The following is a 21,129-nucleotide window of genomic DNA, read 5'->3' as shown; positions in this document are numbered from 1 at the left end:
CATGCTGATTCAATTAGAAAGAAATTGCTTTCATTTTCTTCTTCAAAGGAAAACAAAATTTTCTAAAATTCTCATGGATGGATGGATGGATGGATGGATGAGATTCTTGTATTTATAATTAGCTACTAAATAGCCAAGAGTGTACATGGATGTTCTGTACTCTCATCTCTTCATTAACTGGCAGCCTTTCTGCCTTCCCATACTTCAATTAAATTCAAAAGAAAGTTAACCTAAGGAATATATATTTGGGGTGGGTGTTCAGAATAGAACACATAGACAAATACGGAGAGTGAAACGATACTTGTAAAGGGAGAAAAATCCAAAAACTGGTATCTTCCATCTCTTCTTTAGAGTACAGTAACTTCAAAAACTCTATCAATTCTAAGAAAAGTTGAAATGCCTGCAAACAAGGGGGAAAAACAGAAGTCTCACGGAAGAAACAACCCAAGAAAATAGAATGACAGACTGCAGCACAATATTCGTTTAATATTCACGAATACTTTAGATTTCTATCCCATCCTACCCTAGAAGTTAAAGATAGTTTTCCATTTGAAAACAACAAGAAAAAAAACAACATCTACTTTCTGTCAATATTTTGAAGGGTTTATCCAGAAAAATGCTTTGTGACTCAAGAAAGAGACAACTGTAATAAGGCTACAGAAAGGACCTGGTTAATTGTCAGAACGGGCAATAGATATTTAAAAAAATGTTTCTAAATTATGTATTTTATGGCTCATTTCTTTTCTTCCTAACCATGTTTGAGAATAGATTTTTACATTATAATAAGAACATCAACAGATTTTAAGGATTATGTCATGAATTTGGCAGGTCCAATCATCGTAACTCCATCTATTACTGTGACAAATGGTCAACTGTGAATTAATAACTTGTGGAAACTGTAACTCTCTCCTGTTTTTAGAAGATATGGCACATCAGAGTTTAAGAGAACAGCCAGCTAGAAGAGATTTTTATAGTCCAGGGAGGACTATAGCTCCTCAGTAGAACATAATGTTGAATACAGAAGTTTCTGGGTTCAACATCCAGAATGTCAGGGCAGCCACGCTTAGAATAAGACTCAGACTCACTTAGAAGGTCTAAGGATTTCTGGTTTTATTTGAATGGTGTGCATGCAAAGAGAAAGACGGGAATCCTTATGTGGTGACAGGGTGCCCTGTTTATACTTTGCTGGCGGACGTCGTGCTTCTCCACCCTCGGGCCAGGACCGGATGGGTGCTTTAGACCTCGATGCGTCAACTGTTGGGTGATCCCGGCGATCTCCTTTGTCTCCCTGTCTTCGTCCGGACCGGGTGCGTCCCCTGAAGGTGTTTCCCCAATCTTCTGATAGGCTTTAATTACTGACTGATAGGTTCTCCCATTATGTTGGGCATTACTCTGTGGATATGCGTGCCTGAGTGAGGTGTGAATGCATCCCCGGGGGAAATGGGAAGGCGTTCCCCTTGCCTTTTGATGGGTGCTAAGTTTGGTCTGAAGGGCTTATCTATTGTGTTGGGGGTTCCCTTCTGGATTAATGGTGCTTGAGTGATTTAGGGATTATGCTTATCCCTTCCTCTTACCTAATGTGCATGTTCCCCGTTGTGATGCACATATGCCTTGCAACGGGGAACATGACACAGAATCTCCAAGGAAGGGCAAAATTTTGGTCTGATTCCATGAACAGAGAATCAGCAGTAACTTCCATTTTATACTCCAGGGCTCCCACAACATCAAAATGAGCATTGGCAATTAACCCTTGACCTATAGCCAGCCTGTAAGTCAGAGGATTATTCTAAAGAGAGCAATGAGACTGAAAAAAAATTACTATGCCTAGGAGAAGTATGTGTAAGTGCATTGCTTTGATGGAGAGACAGGTAAATCCAGAGACAGAAAAACATTACTGTTATTGATAGGCAAGGTGGGAAGGCTTTATTATATTTCTTTTTATATTAAAAACCTGCACCTGTAACTTTTAATAGTCCATATTGTTGGACTTCTAATAAAGTAGGTTTATTAGAATTCTGAGACCCTTATCTGTTGATAAAAGGTTTCCTTTTATTTATATGGCTTTATTTGGTCGAATGGCTATAAAATATGGCCAACAATTCAAAGTGAACCTCAAAAGTTCTCATTCTCCCATATAGGGGAAGACACAAGAGGAAATATTCACAGCTTTAGATTGCTTTCCTCCCAGCTCTATTCCTGTTTTGTTTTTTTCACAAGTCTTGCAGCTCTGGCCTTCAGGATCCCTTATGCTTGGAAATACATTAAATCTAAGTTCTGTGCTGCCAGCAGGGTTCCATTGTTTCATGCAGGTGAGAAAAATACTTAGATTTTATGTTCTTAGACAGCTATCACAGTGCTTGGTAAATGAATGCAAGAATCTCTGCTTATTATGTTTTCTTGTTGTTTTTACTAATGTTGGATTTCTTTTTTTTAAATATAATTTTATCACTTAAAATACAAATTACAGAACACACAACCAATAATTACAAAAAAAATCCCTCCCAAACATAAAATAATTCGATCAAACAACCAAAACATAACACATATAGCTTTATAACTTAACCTCTACGTGCACCCATCACCCCTGGGACCTATAACCCTCCTTATCTCTTTTTATTATCACACATTTTTATTATTAATAATTCTTAATAAGCCCTCTTCTCCAAAAAGATTATATATATATATATATATATATATATATATATATATATATATGGTTTTACTTCCTTCTTTTGCTATATATTAACAAAAACATATTCCAGAAATTCACCCCATATAGCATCAAAGTTGTTCCTTTTCACCAAACACTTTATATTTTAGTTCACAGGTCTATTTATCATTCATAGCAATATTCCATACTTCTTTAAACCAATCTTCAAGCTTCAAGCTCATAATCCACTTTCCATTTTTAACTATTATTAATCTTAAGGCAGTAACAAAAATTATTATCATCTCTTTCTTTTGCCACTCTAATTTCGTATTTCCAAAATTTAACAATAATGCAGTCTTTGGACTTATTTGCAAATTAATAGATAGTATTTCATTAATCTCAGCAAAAACCTTTTCCCATATTTTTTTAATCTTTTCACATTCCCACCATAAATGTAAATATGTCCCAATTTCTTTTTTACACCTCCAACGTTTTGAATTTTTTCTATTATCGTGGTTTAGCATTATTGGAGTCATATACCATTTCCAAACTGTCTTATAACAATTCTCTTTAATTCTAATAGACACATTTTTCATAATTCTGTGTGTCCAAATTTTTGACCATTCCTCATCTGTAATACTAACGCCTAAATCACTCTCCCAACTAAATTTCATTCCTGGTTGTGCTAATTTACATTCTATCAGTATTTTATAAATTTTACTTACCCTTTTATTACGTTGTCTTTACCATTCTGCTTTAACTGTATTATTAATTCCTCAAATTTTGTTAATTGTCTGCATTTCCCAATTCTTAGTCCATGACTCCAATTGCAATACATTATACCAAGATATTTTACTCTGTCCAAATAGTCCCTTTATATCCTCTCTACTAGAAACTTTACTTAACCAATCCTTCAATCTTAATACTCCAGCTCATCCATATCTTTTATTAATCCTGTCTTAAGATTTTCTAAATATACAATTTGAGTCAGTGGTGATATTCCAGGACTAAATATTTTATTTTTATTTTTATGCCAAATCTGTAAAGTAGCATTACTTATTGGGTTCTTTTTAATTTCATTAAAACATTTTTCTGTTTTGTATAAAAAGAAAACAATCCTTATCACTTATCTCCCCTAACTCCATTTCTCCTCAGATCAATTTTTCTGGTCCATATATCATATTAGGAACATATCTCATTTGATTAGCTATATAGTACATATTAATATTTGGAATACCTAACCCTTCTTCTTTCTGGAATACATACCATAATTTTTTATTTATTCTTGATTTTTTAATCTCCATTACAAAAATTATTTATAATATTTTGCTATTGTTTTAACTCCTCCTGTGATAATTTTATTGGCAGCATCCAAAATTTTAAAAAAATATATTTTAGGTAAAATCTTCATTTTGCATAGCACTACTCTCCCAAACCATGACAATTTCAATTTTTTATATCCAAGTATTTTTTTCTTTTATTTCTTCCTTCAATTTATCAAAATTTAATGTTTTTAAATCCTGTAAATTTTTAGCTATATTTATCTCCAAATATTTAAAACTCTCCATAACGTTAATCCTATATTTCCTTTTAATTTCTTCTATTTCCCCTCTACTATTATTAATATCATCTCAGATTTATTCCAATTTATTTTCAAACCTGTTGCTTCTTCAAAAACTTCCAAATGTTTCTGAATGTTACTTAAAGCTTCTAATGGTTCTACAATAGTTAATAAAGTATCATCCTCAAACAAACTAATCTTTACTTTTTCTCCTTGTCCTATTCCTTCTATATCTTTATCTTTCCTTATTGTCATGAGTAAGGATGGTGAGCAGGGGGCTCCCACCCAGACTGTCAAGCGCATGCGTAGCACTGAGGAACTGTTCAGCCATTCAAAGAGACACAGATCGGGACCGCCTTAACCTTTGGGGTTTATATGGCTGGGTTTTCCCACGCTTCCTCAGTTTGTTAGGATTCTTGTTAAGTACTAGTAATAAATATTAGAGACCAAGTCATTGTCTCAGTGTGTTTCCTGGTAGTTAGGACACTTAACACATTCACTAATAATTCTATCACTAAAATAAATAAAATTGGAGATAAAGGGCAACCTTGTCTTCTTCTTTGGCTTAGGTTAAATTGTTTTGTTATTCCATCATTAACTAATACTGAAGCTTTATTCCCTGCATATAATCTTGTAATAATATGTTGATTTTTTTTCCAAATCCCATTTGTTGAACTAAATTTTTTAATGTTGGCCATTCTACTGAATCAAAAACTTTAAAAATATCTAGTGCGATCACTCCAGTTTTTACCTCTTTTTCTTTTATATAATTAATTACATTTAATAACCTTCTCATTAAAATCTACCATTTGTCTTCCTTTTATAAATCTGCTTTGATAATTTGTAATATATTTTCCTATAAACCCATTCAATCTTTTTGCTAATATTGCTGTGAATATCTTTGCATCTTGATTTATCAGTGATATTGGTCTATATAAGTCAATTTCCGATTTATCTTTTCCAGGCTTTGGAATCAAAACTATTGTAGAATACTGCCAGGATGGTGGAATCTCCCCTCTTTCTAAAACACTACTAAATAATTTTTCCAGTTTCGGAATTAAATTTTTTTTAAATACTTTATAAAATTCTGCCCCTAAGCCATCCATCCCAGGCATTTTTCCAACTTTCAAATTTTTTATAACCTCTTCTATCTCTTCCTTCACAAATTTTTGTTCTACTCTTTCTTTATTATCCTCCTGGAGTTTAATACTTAATTTTTTCTCAATATAAGTTCTCATTTCACTTCTGAACTCCCTTTAGTTGTATATAACTTATCATAGAATTCTTGTATTGCTTTTATCTTATCTTTCATCAAATTACATCTGTTTCCTTTTATATCTTTAATTATACCTATTTCCATTTTTGTCTTTTTTAATTGAACAGCCCTGGCTAACATCTTAGAATTTTTATTAGCATATTCAAAATATTCTCTTTTTAAATAAATCAAATTTCTCTGGACCTTTTCCATCTCACCTCCTTGCAATTCTTTTTTTAACGCTAATATCTCAAATTTTTTAAATCTCTATTAATAATATACATTCTCTCTAATTCTCTTCTGTTCTATCTCTTCCTCCTTTTGCTTTTTTTTTTTGTTTTTTTAATATTGAGGCTTCTTTAATACTTAATCCTCTTGTTACTGCCTTCATTGAGTCCCATAATATTCCTTGTTCAGTTTTGCCATTATCATTAATCTGCCATATTTCCTTCCATTCTCTCCTTAATTTTTCTATTATCTCTTCATTTCTAAAAATATTCATATCCATTTTCCATCTTTTTGCTTCCTTATAATCACATTTCATTCTCATTTGAATACTCATCACTGAATGGTCACTAATTTTTATACTTCGATTTCTATATTTGTAATTTTTGTCAGCACATTATTTGAAGCAAATATATAATCTATTCTCGAATATGTATAATTTACTTTTGAAAAGTATGTAAACGCCTTTTCCCCACCTTTCAATTCTCTCCAGACATCTTTTAAATTAATCTGTTTCATCAATCTGTCTAACATTGTTTTTCTATTTTTCATCTCCTCTAATGTGACATTTGATTTATCCAATTTCCTATCTACTACCATATTACAGTCTCCTGCTAATATAATCATCCCTTTACTTTCTTTTTCAACCTGCTTCACTACAATACTAAAAAATTCACTTTGTTTTTCATTTGATGCATATACATTTATTAATGTAATATCCTCACCTCTTATCTGACCTTGTATCATTAAATACCTTCCTTTATCATCTCTCTTTATTTTTTCCATTATAAACCCATATCTTTTAGAAATCAGTGTTGCTACTTCCCTTGCTTTTGAAGTACCATACAATTTTTCATATTTATCAATCCAATTTAGCTTCAATTCATTAATTCCATACGTCTTTTGATGTGTTTCTTGCAGAAAATTTATGTCTGGTCTTTCCTTTCTTAATTGTGCTTCCACTCTTTGTCTTTTTAACACATTACCTAAGCCTCTAACATTCCATGTTACAACTTTTATGTTTTTAACCATCTTTAAACTTATTTCTAACCCAACAAATATTTTTTGTCCCACCTTGTGAACTGTCTATACAGTTTGTCCCACTAATTTATATCATTATACACTAGCTTTCCCATCTTCGTGGTATATTTTTACCAGTTCACTCCCTTTAAACATAAATTCTAACTCCTTAACTGGATATTAATATACATAGTCTAATCTTAATTTTTATATGGGTCTAACCCATTTAATATACAAATTTTTCTAAGATCTAACATCATACTTATTCTTCCGGAACTCACATATAATTGACACTATTTAACTTAATTAAATTTACTCTTATAAATTCTTCTTCTTCTTCTTCTTCTTCTTCTTCTTCTTCTTCTTCTTCTTCTTCTTCTTCTTCTTCTTCTTCTTCTTCTTCTTCTTCTTCGTATTCTTCTTCGTATTCTTCTTCTTATTATTATTTACCAGTTTCCACCCTCTAATATATCTTTACTTTTAATTCCGTCCCCATAATAACTTCTTTTTTTTCCCTGTAACTGCTTTCTTCGGTAGAAATCTTATCTCCAGCATCTTTCTGCATCTCCTCCATCTTCCTCTCTTCTTGTTCCTCCTCCACACTCGAACTCTGAACCTTTCTTTGATCTTCTTCCAATTCCGTGCCCTCATCTACTTCTTCCTGATCATTTTGCAGCTTTCCCATCTCCTCCTCCCATTCTTGTTATGTTAAAATGCCTTGCACTCTTGTAATATTTAAAGCTGCTTCTATAGTCTCAGCCCCCAAAAATCTTCCAGCATGTTGAATTCTTAAGAGCAGGAACCCCAGGAATAACGAATACTTTTTTTCTGAAGAACAGTTGTAACAGATATCAAACTTTTTCTCCAGGCCAAGGTTTCGTAGCTTAAATCTTGGAAAACTTTAATCCGTATTCCTTCAAAACTCAGTGCCTCTTCATTGTCTCTGATATATTTTAAGAGCTTATCTTTTTTATAGTAACTCCAAAATTTTATCAATACATCTCTTGGCAAAGCTCTTTTAAGTCTCTTTGGTCCCATTCTATGTACTCGATCAATGTCAGCCATTTGCCACTCTACATCCATTTTCAAAGTTTTAAGCCAGGAATAAACCCTGTCTCTCAAATCTTCTGAATCCATCTCTTATTCCTCGCAATCTTAAATTATTTCTTCTATTACAATCTTTAAATTGCACAATCTGTTTATAGTTCTCATCAATTTTTATTTCATGCTCATATATTTTTTTTCCTATTACTTTTAGTAACACATTCCAAATCAGAGACCTTATCTGTGATTTTTTGAATTTCTTGTTTAACTTTTTGAGACTCCTCTTGAATGTTTTGTATCATTTGTTGCTGTAATTTATTTCTCTCTTCTTTGGCATCTAAGAAATTCCTTTTTATCATCTCATTTAAAACTTAATTCACCAGGCCACTCTTGCCCTTGTGCCATAACCTCTTTCAAATTTATATCATCTTCCTCGTCATACGCTTTTTGAAGTATTCTGAATTTACTGTCTGAAGGTTTAAGATGTTTTAACTAATTTTTTTCCAACTTTTTTTGCTGTTCTCTCTTCTTTTAGTCATATGTTAAGTCTTAATCACAAGAGGGCACTGTTAACAAAGAAAAAAATCTCCTTCGCCATAGATGCCATTTTCTTCCTTTTAAACTATTCAAACCAATTATTTTTATTTCTTTTTCTTTTAGGAGATGCAGTCCTTCTAATTCTACTTAATAATATTACACTTTTCAATAGTCCATAAACAATCTTTGGGAGTGGTATTGATATTTCTTCTTTATACACAAACAAGAGTACGTATTCTCTTATTTGTTAGTCCAAAAAATGTAATAACAACAACTTTCTTTCCATATCTGTTTTCTAAGTGTTTATCAAAATTTAATTAGTCTCTACAAGTCTTGGAACATCTGTTATAAATAAATAAAAAAAGAGGTGTGATTCCAAGCTAGTAAAAAGAAAGGAAGAAAAACAAAACTTTCTGTCATGAGCACTGATGGTGAGCAGGAGGGGGGCCCTATCCAGGGGGGAAAACGCATGCGTAGTACTGAGGAGTTGAGCAGCCATTCAAAGAGACACAGAACAGACCCACCTTGACTTTTGGGGTTTATCTGTCTGGGTTTTTCCCACGCTTCTTCAGTTTGTTAGGATTTCCTGTCTAATGTAGCAGTAATAAAACACTAGAGACCTATTCCTCGTCTCGGCGTGGTTCCTGCTTGTTAGGACACTTTCATTTCCAAACATTTCCAAGCTCTATCACCGCCTCTTCCTTATCTCTTCCTTCTCTCTGTTGATATTTGTTCCAAAACCTTCCATTCCCTCTTATTTTCCACTGTTATTGTTCACGCTTTTCCCATATCAAACATAGCTCACCAAAGAAGCAGTTTAATTAGTCATTTAGTTATCTTTTCCATAAAGCCGAGCAGCAGCTATTTTCTACTCGTGCTGTCTCATGGAGGAGCCGGAGGTGTGTCCATGTAGGATTTCTTTTTAAACAGACAATAGAAATGTCCTCTTGAAGCTGTTCTCTCACTCTTAATGTAGACTTGCATAGGGCTATTTTTTGCTGCCATCTAGCAGTCCTCTCGATTTCTGCAGCCCAGATATGATAGCCCTATCTAGGAGTTGTCGATGTTGTTTGAGGAAAACTATGGTTCATTTGTAAACACATACTCAGCATGTTTCTCAGGTTCAGCCCCTAGCATCTCCAGTTCAGTATGATCCAAGGAAGTTTGATTGTGAAAGTCTGACAGGAGCCCATGGGAACCACTGCTGATCAGTATTTACAGTACTTCCTATATGTGTCAGTTCTTACCCACAGCATAAGATTACCTCATGCATTCAAGTGAAAGGGCCATGTAGGACAATGATAGAGCTCAGGCTTGAGATACAGGATAGTCAGCTGTTTCCGGGTGAAGTTCAATAGTGAACTACTGTAGATGTCCCTGAAGGAGTGGGTACGGCATTGCAGCAGAGATCGACGGCCAGACGGCGAAATCTTTGCGGAGTGTCTCCAGACAAGGAGAGGCTGTGAGATTTCTCATCTGCACTCCAGACAGCTGCTCCTCGTGAGGAGACCTCAGGAATTGTGGTTTTTGTGGTTGACTTTTGAGTCAAGTGGCTGGGAATTGAGGAATTTCAATCATGCTCACAACTGCAGTGCAGCCTGTAATGGACATAAGGTTCACAAAAGCTTCACTTTCTTAACCACTACGGAGCACAATCAATTTAAAGTTAAAGAGAGATCTTCCGATTGGCAGAATAAGGAAAAACCACTTGGTGAGTCAACTATCTTTCTGGATCAAAGAAAGTGAAAAAAATAATGTTTTAAAGATTTTAAATTGCTAGCAAAAACCTTAACAAGGATTTGATGTAAGAAAGTTTAAATGGATAAAGGGGACAGTAATTTTGAAAGATTAATTTTTGGTGAAAGTGCTTTTGAAAATATTGAAACTAAATAGACAAATGGACTGAACTCTTGTGGAAATGTTGTTTGTTTAATACTAAACACAGACAATTGGCAGATTTTATACAACAAAGAAGATAAAGGTAATATGAGACAGACTGTATGACTGCAACTATGGAGTGTCAGATGGGACTAAAGGCATATCTGGATTGGAATTGACATTGAGGTAGATCAGATCAGGAAATACAGTCCATAGGAAGACCAGAACTATATTGAGATAGACCATAATAACAGAATCTTGCAAGTCTGATTGTGCTTCTCCTCTGTGTCCTGTTATACCCCGGTGAGTCAGGGAGGAGTCATCTTGTATCTCTTCTTAATACTATCTGCCATCCCAGGACTTCAGGAGTACTTCTGTTTTCTAACGGTTTCTGAATACTTGCTTCAAGGCCATCTCCCAGACTCTACACTTGCTGATCTGCTTCCAGGTCCAATCTGACATTATTATCTTTAAACCCTATATGCCTTAGTTCCTGGGTCCGTACAAGGTCCTATCTACTGGTTAGCCAGCCTTACGCATCTTTAAGAGAGAACCTGTTGAAGGTCCCCATCTCTCATGAAGTGAAGGAGTGAGGCCTGATCATGTATCTTCTATTTGCTGCCCTTGCACTTTGAAATGATTTGCCTTCCAAGGTACAGAACACCCCAAACTTCCTAGCCTGTTCAAGTCCTAACTGTTCTGCAGAGCCTGCTATTGATGAGTGGGATGCCTGGAGATAGTTAATTAGATTAATTGCTTCTTGGTATACCTGTGTTTTTGCTTCAGCAAAGGATCGTTACCTTGTCGTGGTGCTGGAGCTTGAGCACCTCAGTGATGCCATGAGCTAAACCGTGAAGGGCCACCCAAGACGGGAAGGTCATGACAGAGAGGTCAGACTAAATGCGATCCCTGGGGAAGGTAATGGCAACCCACCCCAGTATTCTTGCCGTGAAAACTCAATGGATCAGTACAACCAGAGATATGTCGGTATACCATCGGAAGATGAGACCCCCAGGTCGGAAGATGGTCAAAATGCTACTAGGGAGGAACAGAGGATGAGTTCAACTAACCCCAGACGTGATGACGCAGCTAGCTCAAAGCCGAAAGGATGGCTAGCAGCCGATGGTGCCGGTGGTGAATGGCAAATCCGATGTTCTAAGGATCAACACACCATTGGAACCTGGAATGTAAGATCTATGAGCCAGGGCAAATTGGATGTGGTTATTGGTGAGATGTCCAGATTAAAGATAGACATTTTGGGCATCAGTGAACTGAAATGGACTGGAATGGGCCACTTCACATCAAACGACCACCAGATCTACTACTGTGGACAAGAGGACCACAGAAGAAATGGAGTAGCCTTCATAATTAATAGTCAAGTGGCTAAAGCAGTGCTTGGATACAATCCAAAAAACGATAGAATGATCTCAATTCGAATTCAGGGCAAGCCATCTAACTTCACAGTGATCCAAATATACGCCCCAATCACAGATGCTGAAGAAGCTGAAGTAGAGCAGTTCTATGAGGATCTGCAGCACCTACTGGACAACACGCCTAAAAGAGATGTTATTTTCATCACAGGAGACTGGAATGCTAAGGTGGGCAATCAAATGGTACCTCGAATTACAGGTAAGCATGGCCTGGGAGAACGAAATGAAGCAGGACATAGGCTGATAGAATTTTGCCAAGACAACTCACTCTGCATAACAAACACTCTCTTCCAACAACCTAAGAGACGGCTTTATACATGGACTGCACCAGATGGACAACACCGAAATCAGATTGACTACATCCTTTGCAGCCAAAGGTGGCGGACATCTATACAGTTGGTAAAAACAAGACCTGGAGCTGACTGTAGTTCAGATCATGAACTTCTTATTGCACAATTTAGGATCAGACTAAAGAGATTAGGGAAGACCCACAGATCAGCTAGATATGAGCTCACTAATATTCCTAAGGAATATGCAGTGGAGGTGAAGAATAGATTTAAGGGACTGGACTTAGTAGATAGGGTCCCAGAAGAACTATGGACAGAACTTCGCAACATTGTTCAGGAGGTGGCAACAAAATACATCCCAAAGAAAGAGAAAACCAAGAAGGCAAAATGGCTGTCTGCTGAGACACTAGAAGTAGCCCAAGACAGAAGGAAAGCAAAAGGCAACAGTGATATGGGGAGATATGTCCAATTAAATGCAAAATTCCAGAGGTTAGCCAGAAGAGATAAGGAATTATTTTTAAACAAGCAATGTGCAGAAGTGGAAGAAGACAATAGAATAGGAAGGACAAGAGACCTCTTCCAGAAAATTAGAAACATCGGAGGTAAATTCCAGGCAAAAATGGGTATGATCAAAAACAAAGATGGCAAGGACGTAACGGAAGAAGAAGAGATCAAGAAAAGGTGGCAAGAATATACAGAAGACCTGTATAGGAAGGATAACAATATCGGGGATAGCTTTGACGGTGTGGTCAGTGAGCTAGAGCCAGACATCCTGAAGAGTGAGCTTGAATGGGCCTTAAGAAGTATTGCTAATAAGAAGGCAGCAGGAGACGACGGCATCCCAGCTGAACTGTTCAAAATCTTACAAGATGATGCTGTCAAGGTAATGAATGCTATATGCCAGCAAATTTGGAAAACACAAGAATGGCCATCAGACTGGAAAAAATCAACTTATATCCCCATACCAAAAAAGGGGAACACTAAAGAATGTTCAAATTATTGAACAGTGGCACTCATTTCACATGCCAGTAAGGTAATGCTCAAGATCCTGCAAGGTAGACTTCAGCAATTCATGGAGCGAGAATTGCCAGATGTACAAGCTGGGTTTAGAAAAGGCAGAGGAACTAGGGACCAAATTGCCAATATCCGCTGGATAATGGAAAAAGCCAGGGAGTTTCAGAAAAACATCTATTTCTGTTTTATTGACTATTCTAAAGCCTTTGACTGTGTGGACCATAACTAATTGTGGCAAGTTCTTAGTGGTATGGGGATACCAAGTCATCTTGTATGCCTCCTGAAGAATCTGTATAACGACCAAGTAGCAACGGTAAGAACAGACCATGGAACAATGGACTGGTTTAAGATTGGGAAAGGAGTACGGCAGGGCTGTATACTCTCACCCTACCTATTCAACTTGTATGCAGAACACATCATGCGACAATCTGGGCTTGAGGAATCCAAGGCTGGAGTTAAAATCTCTGGAAGAAACATTAACAATCTCGGATATGCAGATGATACCACTGTGATGGCTGAAAGCGAAGAGGAGCTGAGGAGCCTTATGATGAAGGTGAAAGAAGAAAGTGCAAAAGCTGGCTTGCAGCTAAACCTCAAAAAAACCAAGATTATGGCAACCAGCTTGATTGATAACTGGCAAATAGAGGGAGAAAATGTAGAAGCAGTGAAAGACTTTGTATTTCTAGGTGCGAAGATTACTGCGGATGCTGACTGCAGTCAGGAAATCAGAAGACGCTTAATCCTTGGGAGAAGAGCAATGACAAATCTCGATAAAATAGTTAAGAGCAGAGACATCACACTGACAACAAAGGTCCGCATAGTTAAAGCAATGGTGTTCCCTGTAGTAACATATGGCTGCGAGAGCTGGACCATACGGAAGGCTGAGAGAAGGAAGATCAATGCTTTTGAACTGTGGTGTTGGAGGAAAATTCTGAGAGTTCCTTGGACTGCAAGAAGATCAAACCAGTCCATCCTCCAGGAAATAAAGCCAGACTGCTCACTTGAGGGAACGATATTAAAGGCAAAGCTGAAATACTTTGGCCACATAATGAGAGGACAGGACAGCCTGGAGAAGATGCTGATGCTAGGGAGAGTGGAAGGCAAAAGGAAGAGGGGCCGACCAAGGGCAAGATGGATGGATGATATTCTAGAGGTGACGGACTCATCCCTGGGGGAGCTGGGGGTGTTGACGACCGACAGGAAGCTCTGGCGTGGGCTGGTCCATGAAGTCACAAAGAGTCGGAAGCGACTAAATGAATTAACAACAATACCTGTGTTTTGGTTACTATAAACTGCCTTGAATTGACAATGTGGGCAGTCTATACATTAGTCTAATAATAATGCAGAGTTGTTGGGAGTTGGGCAGCATACACATTTAACAAATAGTAGTAGTAGTAGTAGTAGTAATAATAATAATTCAAATAATAAATACCAAGTATCTTGGTTTCTGCTGTTGTTTATTCAGACTGCAATAAACTTATTATAAATAGCCTCTCTCAACAACATGGTTATAAAACATATTTTGGGAATTAGCTCTGATTGTAAAAAAGTTATTCAGCACTGCAAAAGCCAATTAAAATGACCATTTAATGTAATACACAACTACAGTTCTCTTTCTTCCATTGTTATCTAATGAATGGGAATACTGTAGGTGAGGTTTGGAATTGATGTCTCAATATTGCAGCAAGATTTTTCAAACCATTTCTCCCATCTGAGGATGAAAGAGGCCCCGTTTCACGTAGTGAAATAGCTTTTGTCAACACTGTTCATAATTCCATTAATCTTTGTCTAAAATGGCACCCTCTTTATGAATTGGACGTATTTAGGGGACAGCACATTGGGAAAGTTTGCTCTGGACTACTCATGCAAAACACAGTGACTCCCAGTGGATTCCTAATATACGAGGACCACATTCTTTGCTCTTTATCTTTCCTGTGTTTATTATCACAAACAGCCTGTACAGCAAACAGAACTGCAGTTGGCAGTGTAAGATCTTTGCCAGGTAGAGAAAACGACTTTGTATGGTTGGCAGGTTTATAATGGGTAACAGATAAAATAACCAAAACAAACAAAAGGGAGAGAAATAATGAGATGCCTCAATTCTTTTGAAAGATGAAGCATTCCATTTCTAAGACATTGTTGTGGTAAGTCAAACAAGAAGAGGACTGAATCAATCTTCTCATTTCTTCTTTAATCAAGCAAATTTGAAGCTGACAGAGATGCAGGAAAAATCTGTCTTAGACCAATTGTTAATCTAATTACAGTTCTACTTTGCAACAGAAGTGACTCATAGCAATTCCCCTCCAAGACAAAAGTAATGAGATTTATATGCCACACTTCTTCTCATCACCTTTCTTTCTTCAGATACTCCATTACACATACAAGGACTTCCACGGGCCTTTCTCTCCCTTGCCTTGCATGCTCTGCTTCAGTAACACAACAGCAAAACATTAGTCAAACATGATTTTGCCCGGTTTCTTTAGCTATCTGATCCCATACTTTGAAAGTGGAGACACAACATTTTTCCCACGAAGAATGACAAGATAAAAAATGCTGGACGTGCCAAGGAGATGAGACTGAAAAGTCTGTGGATCTTTCATTTAGAGTGCTTGTGAGGAGGAACATCTGGAGAAGGTAGAGTAACTCAATGTGTCTTGGTGAGAGTTTTAGCCATCTATAAGTTGCTAGTAAAATTCAGTGAAATTTGAGGCAAGTTTGGAATGTTCTATTCAAACAAAACCTTTGAAGAGACTTGAAGAAAAGCAGAAGGATTTTGAAAAGAGTCATAGAACAAAAAATCCTAATGAGTGTTTTGCATGTCCAGGAAGGCATTCTCTGGGATGTTGGCATACCCAGCTTGCTCTGCCCTACTTCTGAACCATTGACTTAGTTCACATATGCCAAACAATAATTGGTTTAAAAGTGCTGGGAAGTAATCAGTGATCACATTGGTCCAGCCTGTCAACTGCAGGCCAGGCAAACCGCAGATAATCTGACTGTACCTTTTCTCTCATACGTGGGCTTCTACATGTAAGCAAAAGACAGTTTTGCCCCAACCATTCTTCCTCCGAGAAGAGAAGACATCTGTTGTTTTGGGAGACTGTAGGTGGAACTCCAGGTGAAAAGGAGAAAGAAAGTTTGCTTGGGAAGGTGGGCAGGGAGAACTATCACAATCTCTTCCAGCCTGATTAAAGTGGAATTTTCAGGAAAAATGGAATTTCCAAATAACTGAATCAAAAAGGAATCTGATTCATGGATAGCTTATTCTCTAAAGCAGTGTCTTTCAAACTTGGCAACTTTAAGATGGGTGGACTTCAATTCCCAGACTTCCCCAAACAGTGCCAGTGCTGGCTGGGGAATTCTGGAAGTTGAAGTCTGCCCATCTTAAAGCTGCCAAATTTGAAAGACACTGCTCTAGACAAATAAGAAAAAGGGTTAAGTTTAACCATTGTGGTCTTTTTGTGCTAGTTAAGCAGTATTGTCTCTTAATTTTTTTGCTTTTAAAATTTAAGAAAATTGAGCATTCAACGAGCAGTCTTAATTACTTAAATCAGGCTAGATTCCAGAAACATCGTTTATTCTTTAAAATCAGTTGATGGGTAGAGAGAAGTGTGTGGTTACTCTGTCGGTTAGAGGCAAGATACCATAGCATGCCTTGAAGCAAAGTGCCCCTTTGAAGCTTCTCTTGGCTTGATCCATAGGAATCCAGCGGCTTTCAAACTTAGGGAGAATCTTTGTGGGAAGAGATTATAAAGGATTTATAAGAAGTTGATAAAGAGACGCTTAGCTACACACCTAGTTTGATAACTGAATTCACATATCTCACTGAACCATAATTTGCTTAAAGATCATTGGCTGAGTAAGTCACAGTTGCTAGATTCACACAAAACACTAGCCAAAATTGCTACCCCCATTGCAGCTTAGCCCAGTGTGTCTAGTACCCTAGATGTTGCCAGTGACCCAAGGCAGGGTAATGCAAGTTCAGCTCTTTCAATTCCATTCATGTTTCTCATGGCTTCTTGGGGTTTAAAATTGGGTTGGCTCATTTCTGTCCTTTTGTCCTGAAAAGTTACCCGTTACAATAATTAAACCATTTTCTTAATCTGATCAACTGTTCTTATACAAATTACTTAGTAACTTGAAATCTTGAAGGAATAGTGGGATATAATCTAATAAATAAATACCTATTTCTTTAAACTGTTTGAAATACTGAGATTGATCAGCTTCAGACTCTTTTTTTCCCCCCTCTTTGCTCCTGCTGTACTCAGTTACTGCAGATACTAAAAATGAAGGTTTCATTCCGTGGCTTAATTCAGCCCTTTTCAAGTAAATATGTCAGTCGAGAGACATACTGACTGTGGCTGTACTCCAACATCTCTAGATGCCAGGTTAGATAAGATTGCTTTAGAAAGTTCAGTTTCCCCACTAAGAGGATTGACAGTCTTTGCTGATCTAACTGTACACAGCACAGCACAGCACAGCACAGCACAGCATGATCTTTCTTTCAAGGCAGATGTGAATTAATGAGTTCAGTCTCTGAGACAGTGTCTGGAAAAGTGCTTCTTCTACCTGGTCCTGCAAGAAGTTGTGATTACATGGGCAAAGGAAACAAATGTTACAGTGCTAAGCAAAGATTGTCCACCGCAATCTAGCTCATTATAGACTTATTGATTAGCAGTAGCTCTCAGAATATTACTTCAGCTTTATTTTGGGTATGCTAGCAACCAGGCATGAGACATTTTTCATGAAAAGCATTTATTCTTCCACTAAAATATAGAAATAAGTGGAATTTTTGGATATCTTCCTAAAGTTGCTATTCACAAAACATACTGTATCTTTTATGCTTTTTATTCTAGTCATCGTTACACAAGATGGGCAGTGAATAAATATGATAAATAAATAAATAAATATTTCACTTTATTTCATAAGTAATAACTTCCAAGTTCCACCCCACACTATTTCAGATGAAACCTGAGAACCTGGGCCCTTCCAATATTATTGGACTACGTTCTGTTCTCTGATAATTTGATATACTGGCTGGGGCTAGTATTGCATACGGAGGAGATCACGTGGATAAGTGGCCCATATGCCATCTGTGCTGCGTACCCCACTCAAATTAGGTTTTAGTATTTGAAGTGATCAAAAATGTCTGTTCATTTCATTCAAGGCAATAAAACTTACCACTTTACATATTAATCCCAACATTATTTAGTATTTTGAGTTTCCATGGACCACTGGCCAGAATTAAGAAAAAACCATGGAGAGAAAAAAAACACTGGTATAGCATGTAGTGTGGAGGTGGTGTGTGTGTGTCAATTTAACTTTCTATGCCCAGGCCCAGAAATATCTTAAACAGGCTTGTAAGAGCTGATGGGAACTGGGACTGAACCACCCAAGGATGGGCATCTGTTCCCCATCTAAGCAAATGTGACAATTCTTTTCTCACAAAACAAATCCTTATATACTTAAGCAATACGAGCCACCATTACATCATACAGTTGGAAAAATAACATAAGGAACCCTACTTTCTTTGTAGTGTCCATTGCCTTCAGGACGGCTACATTGAGATCTTCCAAAGCAGATAAGACACTTCCATAATCTCCCAGGTGTTGGGAAAAATATTCTAAAATAAATAGAAATACAGAATCAAAAAGTGGAAAGATCCAAGAATCAAAGTATGTGTGTGCGTGTGTGTGTGTGTGTGTGTGTGTGTGTGTGTGTGTGTGAGAGAGAGAGAGAGAGAGAGAAAGCATAGGAAGGTGGGTTTCCCAAACCCTAAAGGATAGTTTATTAAGACCTTAATACTAGGTAAAAGCAGTAAATGCTCCTGGATGCACTATCTTCTAGTAACATATACCTATAGATTTATTTCAGCAGTAGCAAAAGAAAAAGAGAGAAAAAAAGAAAGAACACTAAACAAAGAAAGAAAATGTCAAAATGTAGTTTATGAAGGCTATACAGAGATATTTTACTTACAAGCTACACTTGCATCTCTGCTTCTTCTTCGCGGAGAACAGAGGTTCTAGTAGGTTATTTAGCTCAAGCACCTGCTCTCAGCATATGTTCAATATGTACCTCTGCCTTGGCCTGAAGACATCAAACTAGACAATGCCTCCTACCTAGGCCAAATATATCTAAGTTACCTAGAATACGTCTCCCTTCTGCTGCCTCTCTGAAGCTAATCAAAGTTGTGGAGGATTTCCATTAGGAAAATGATGCAGAAGCAAGAATTAAATAGCTTTTATCTCCAGGGTCATGATTCTAATTAAATTGTTTAGAGTTAAGCATAAAGGCATGAGCTTTGAATGACAATGATAGATTTTCCAAATCAAAATGCATTTGATCTTTAAGTTAGCATAGAATGAAAGCATAAAGGGTGAGTGTATCATTTCTTGTCTTATGGCAAAAATAAAAGAATAAAAATAAAATAATTGCCACTGAAATGAGATACTCTACGGTAAAGAAATTGCTTACATGAGGATCTATGAATGTCCTTGTCTTTTCAAAAAGTGAAAACCTTGCTTCCAAAAAAAGGGGCACCAACCTTATTATAAGACAAGTCCCTCAGATCTCCCCAGATCCACAAAGCTCTATCCATACGAGGATAGCAGGAAGGGGTACATAAGAGTCGTCTGGCTCTATAGCAACAACTAGCAGTGTTGGCTCTAGGTTGAGGGAGAAGTTCTGTCTCTTCTCTCAGTGCCCCTGGTGGGTCTCTCTGCTACCGTCTTTCTTATTTTATATTCCCATACTTCTGTTAACCTATAGTAGCATCATTCTGGAACATCTTAATCATTGTTCAATCATATCCCCAGATGGAATGAATGGCACCAGATCAGAGAGACTGCTCATAATCCCAGCTGGTAAAAACAGTTAAAGAGGCATCAATGGTAGGCATTAAACAATGGGTCTTGCCAGGGGGCAGACATTACCGCAGGTGCCAAAAAATGTTGCCATTTCTAGCAAATCTCATTATGACTTAAACTAGAAAAGAGAATGCAACATACATACATAAATACATACATAGGGGTTATATGCATGCTTCAGAAATTATAATAAAATTATCAATCTGCAACTGATAATCTGCCCTTCAAATGCTTTCTTTGTGGCCTACACTTAGCATATGTCTTAAGTGACTCTTCAGATCATGGTCACTGAAGAGGAGGCAAAGTTCGTTAGGTAAATCAGGGTGAAATGTCTTTCCAAAAAGGTGTTTAGATTAAAATAAATTGAAAGAGACATTTAGTCCAACAACACATCATTGCCTATGTACAAAAATACATGCACATTCCTGTTCCCAACCAACATAATTCTAAAATCATCACAAGCATTCCCTATAAAATTTATCCACTAATACATTAGACAACTAAGGGGACATCATACACTTTGTCCTACTTGCTCAGTATTGAGCCATCTGTGAAGTAATCCATTTATTCTCATGCAAGCTTTATTCTCATCCTATCTTTATTGCATTCAGCAACTGACCTTTAACTCCACCTTCGTGCATAACATTCTATAATCCAAGCCTATTCCTTTTATCATATGCTTTCTCTCAGTGAACAGCTGTACAATAAACTTTCTCACATTCTTACGTTTCTCAATGACTGGCTGAAGGGCAAAAATTTGATCTGAAGACCCCCTAGGATAAAACCACAGCGCACCTCCCAAACTTTGCTCATTTTACTCTCTTGCACCATTTTAGTAAGAATTCTGCCAAACACCTTCCTAACCATACTTAACAAACTAATTCTACGGCGTATTTCGCATGTGCTTTTGTTATCTTTTCCTCACTATAGAGCAGCGTTTCTCAAACTTGGCAACTTGAAGATGTGTGGACTTCAACTTCCAGAATTTCCCAGCCAGCATGGGGATGGCATTTATGACTTGCTTTTAATCAGTTTCTTGGGCACTAACAATGAAACAAACTTAGCCATCTTTATTCAGACTTACTAGTTTCCTCTCTCCTCCTGATTTTCTTATTTGATTAAAAAAGGATCACTTACCAAATAGTTCCTCAGTTTCCAAGTTGCTGCAAGGAAAAGGATATAACAATATAGAAAATGCTATTTTGTGCATTCTGTTATTGTTTATTTAATTAGGTTTGCACACCAACTAATAATTTAAGTGTGAGTTAGTAGGTTATTGTTAACAGTGCTTGACCAGTTTTTCATTTCCATTAAGTTGATTTGCAGGGATTAAAGTCTACATTAAATTTATTTCTTTATTTC

The 21,129-nt window shown here is 36.8% G+C and overlaps 1 protein-coding gene across 1 annotated transcript in view; it reads right to left on the bottom strand.

The window, feature by feature from the left end:
• NECAB1 (N-terminal EF-hand calcium binding protein 1) overlaps positions 1-21,129 on the bottom strand; it is a 56,056-nt gene that overhangs the window by 20,664 nt on the left and 14,263 nt on the right. Inside the window, exons 4-5 of the mRNA XM_063299469.1 lie at positions 20,905-20,930; positions 18,427-18,524 (exon numbers count right to left, since the gene is read on the bottom strand). Coding sequence (XP_063155539.1) covers positions 18,427-18,524; positions 20,905-20,930 — 124 coding nt within the window. The remainder of the gene's footprint in view (positions 1-18,426; positions 18,525-20,904; positions 20,931-21,129) is intronic.

The sequence above is a fragment of the Candoia aspera genome, chromosome 3 (assembly GCF_035149785.1).
Source record: "Candoia aspera isolate rCanAsp1 chromosome 3, rCanAsp1.hap2, whole genome shotgun sequence".
NCBI lineage: Eukaryota > Metazoa > Chordata > Lepidosauria > Squamata > Boidae > Candoia > Candoia aspera.
This window is presented reverse-complemented; position numbering and strand designations above follow the sequence as displayed.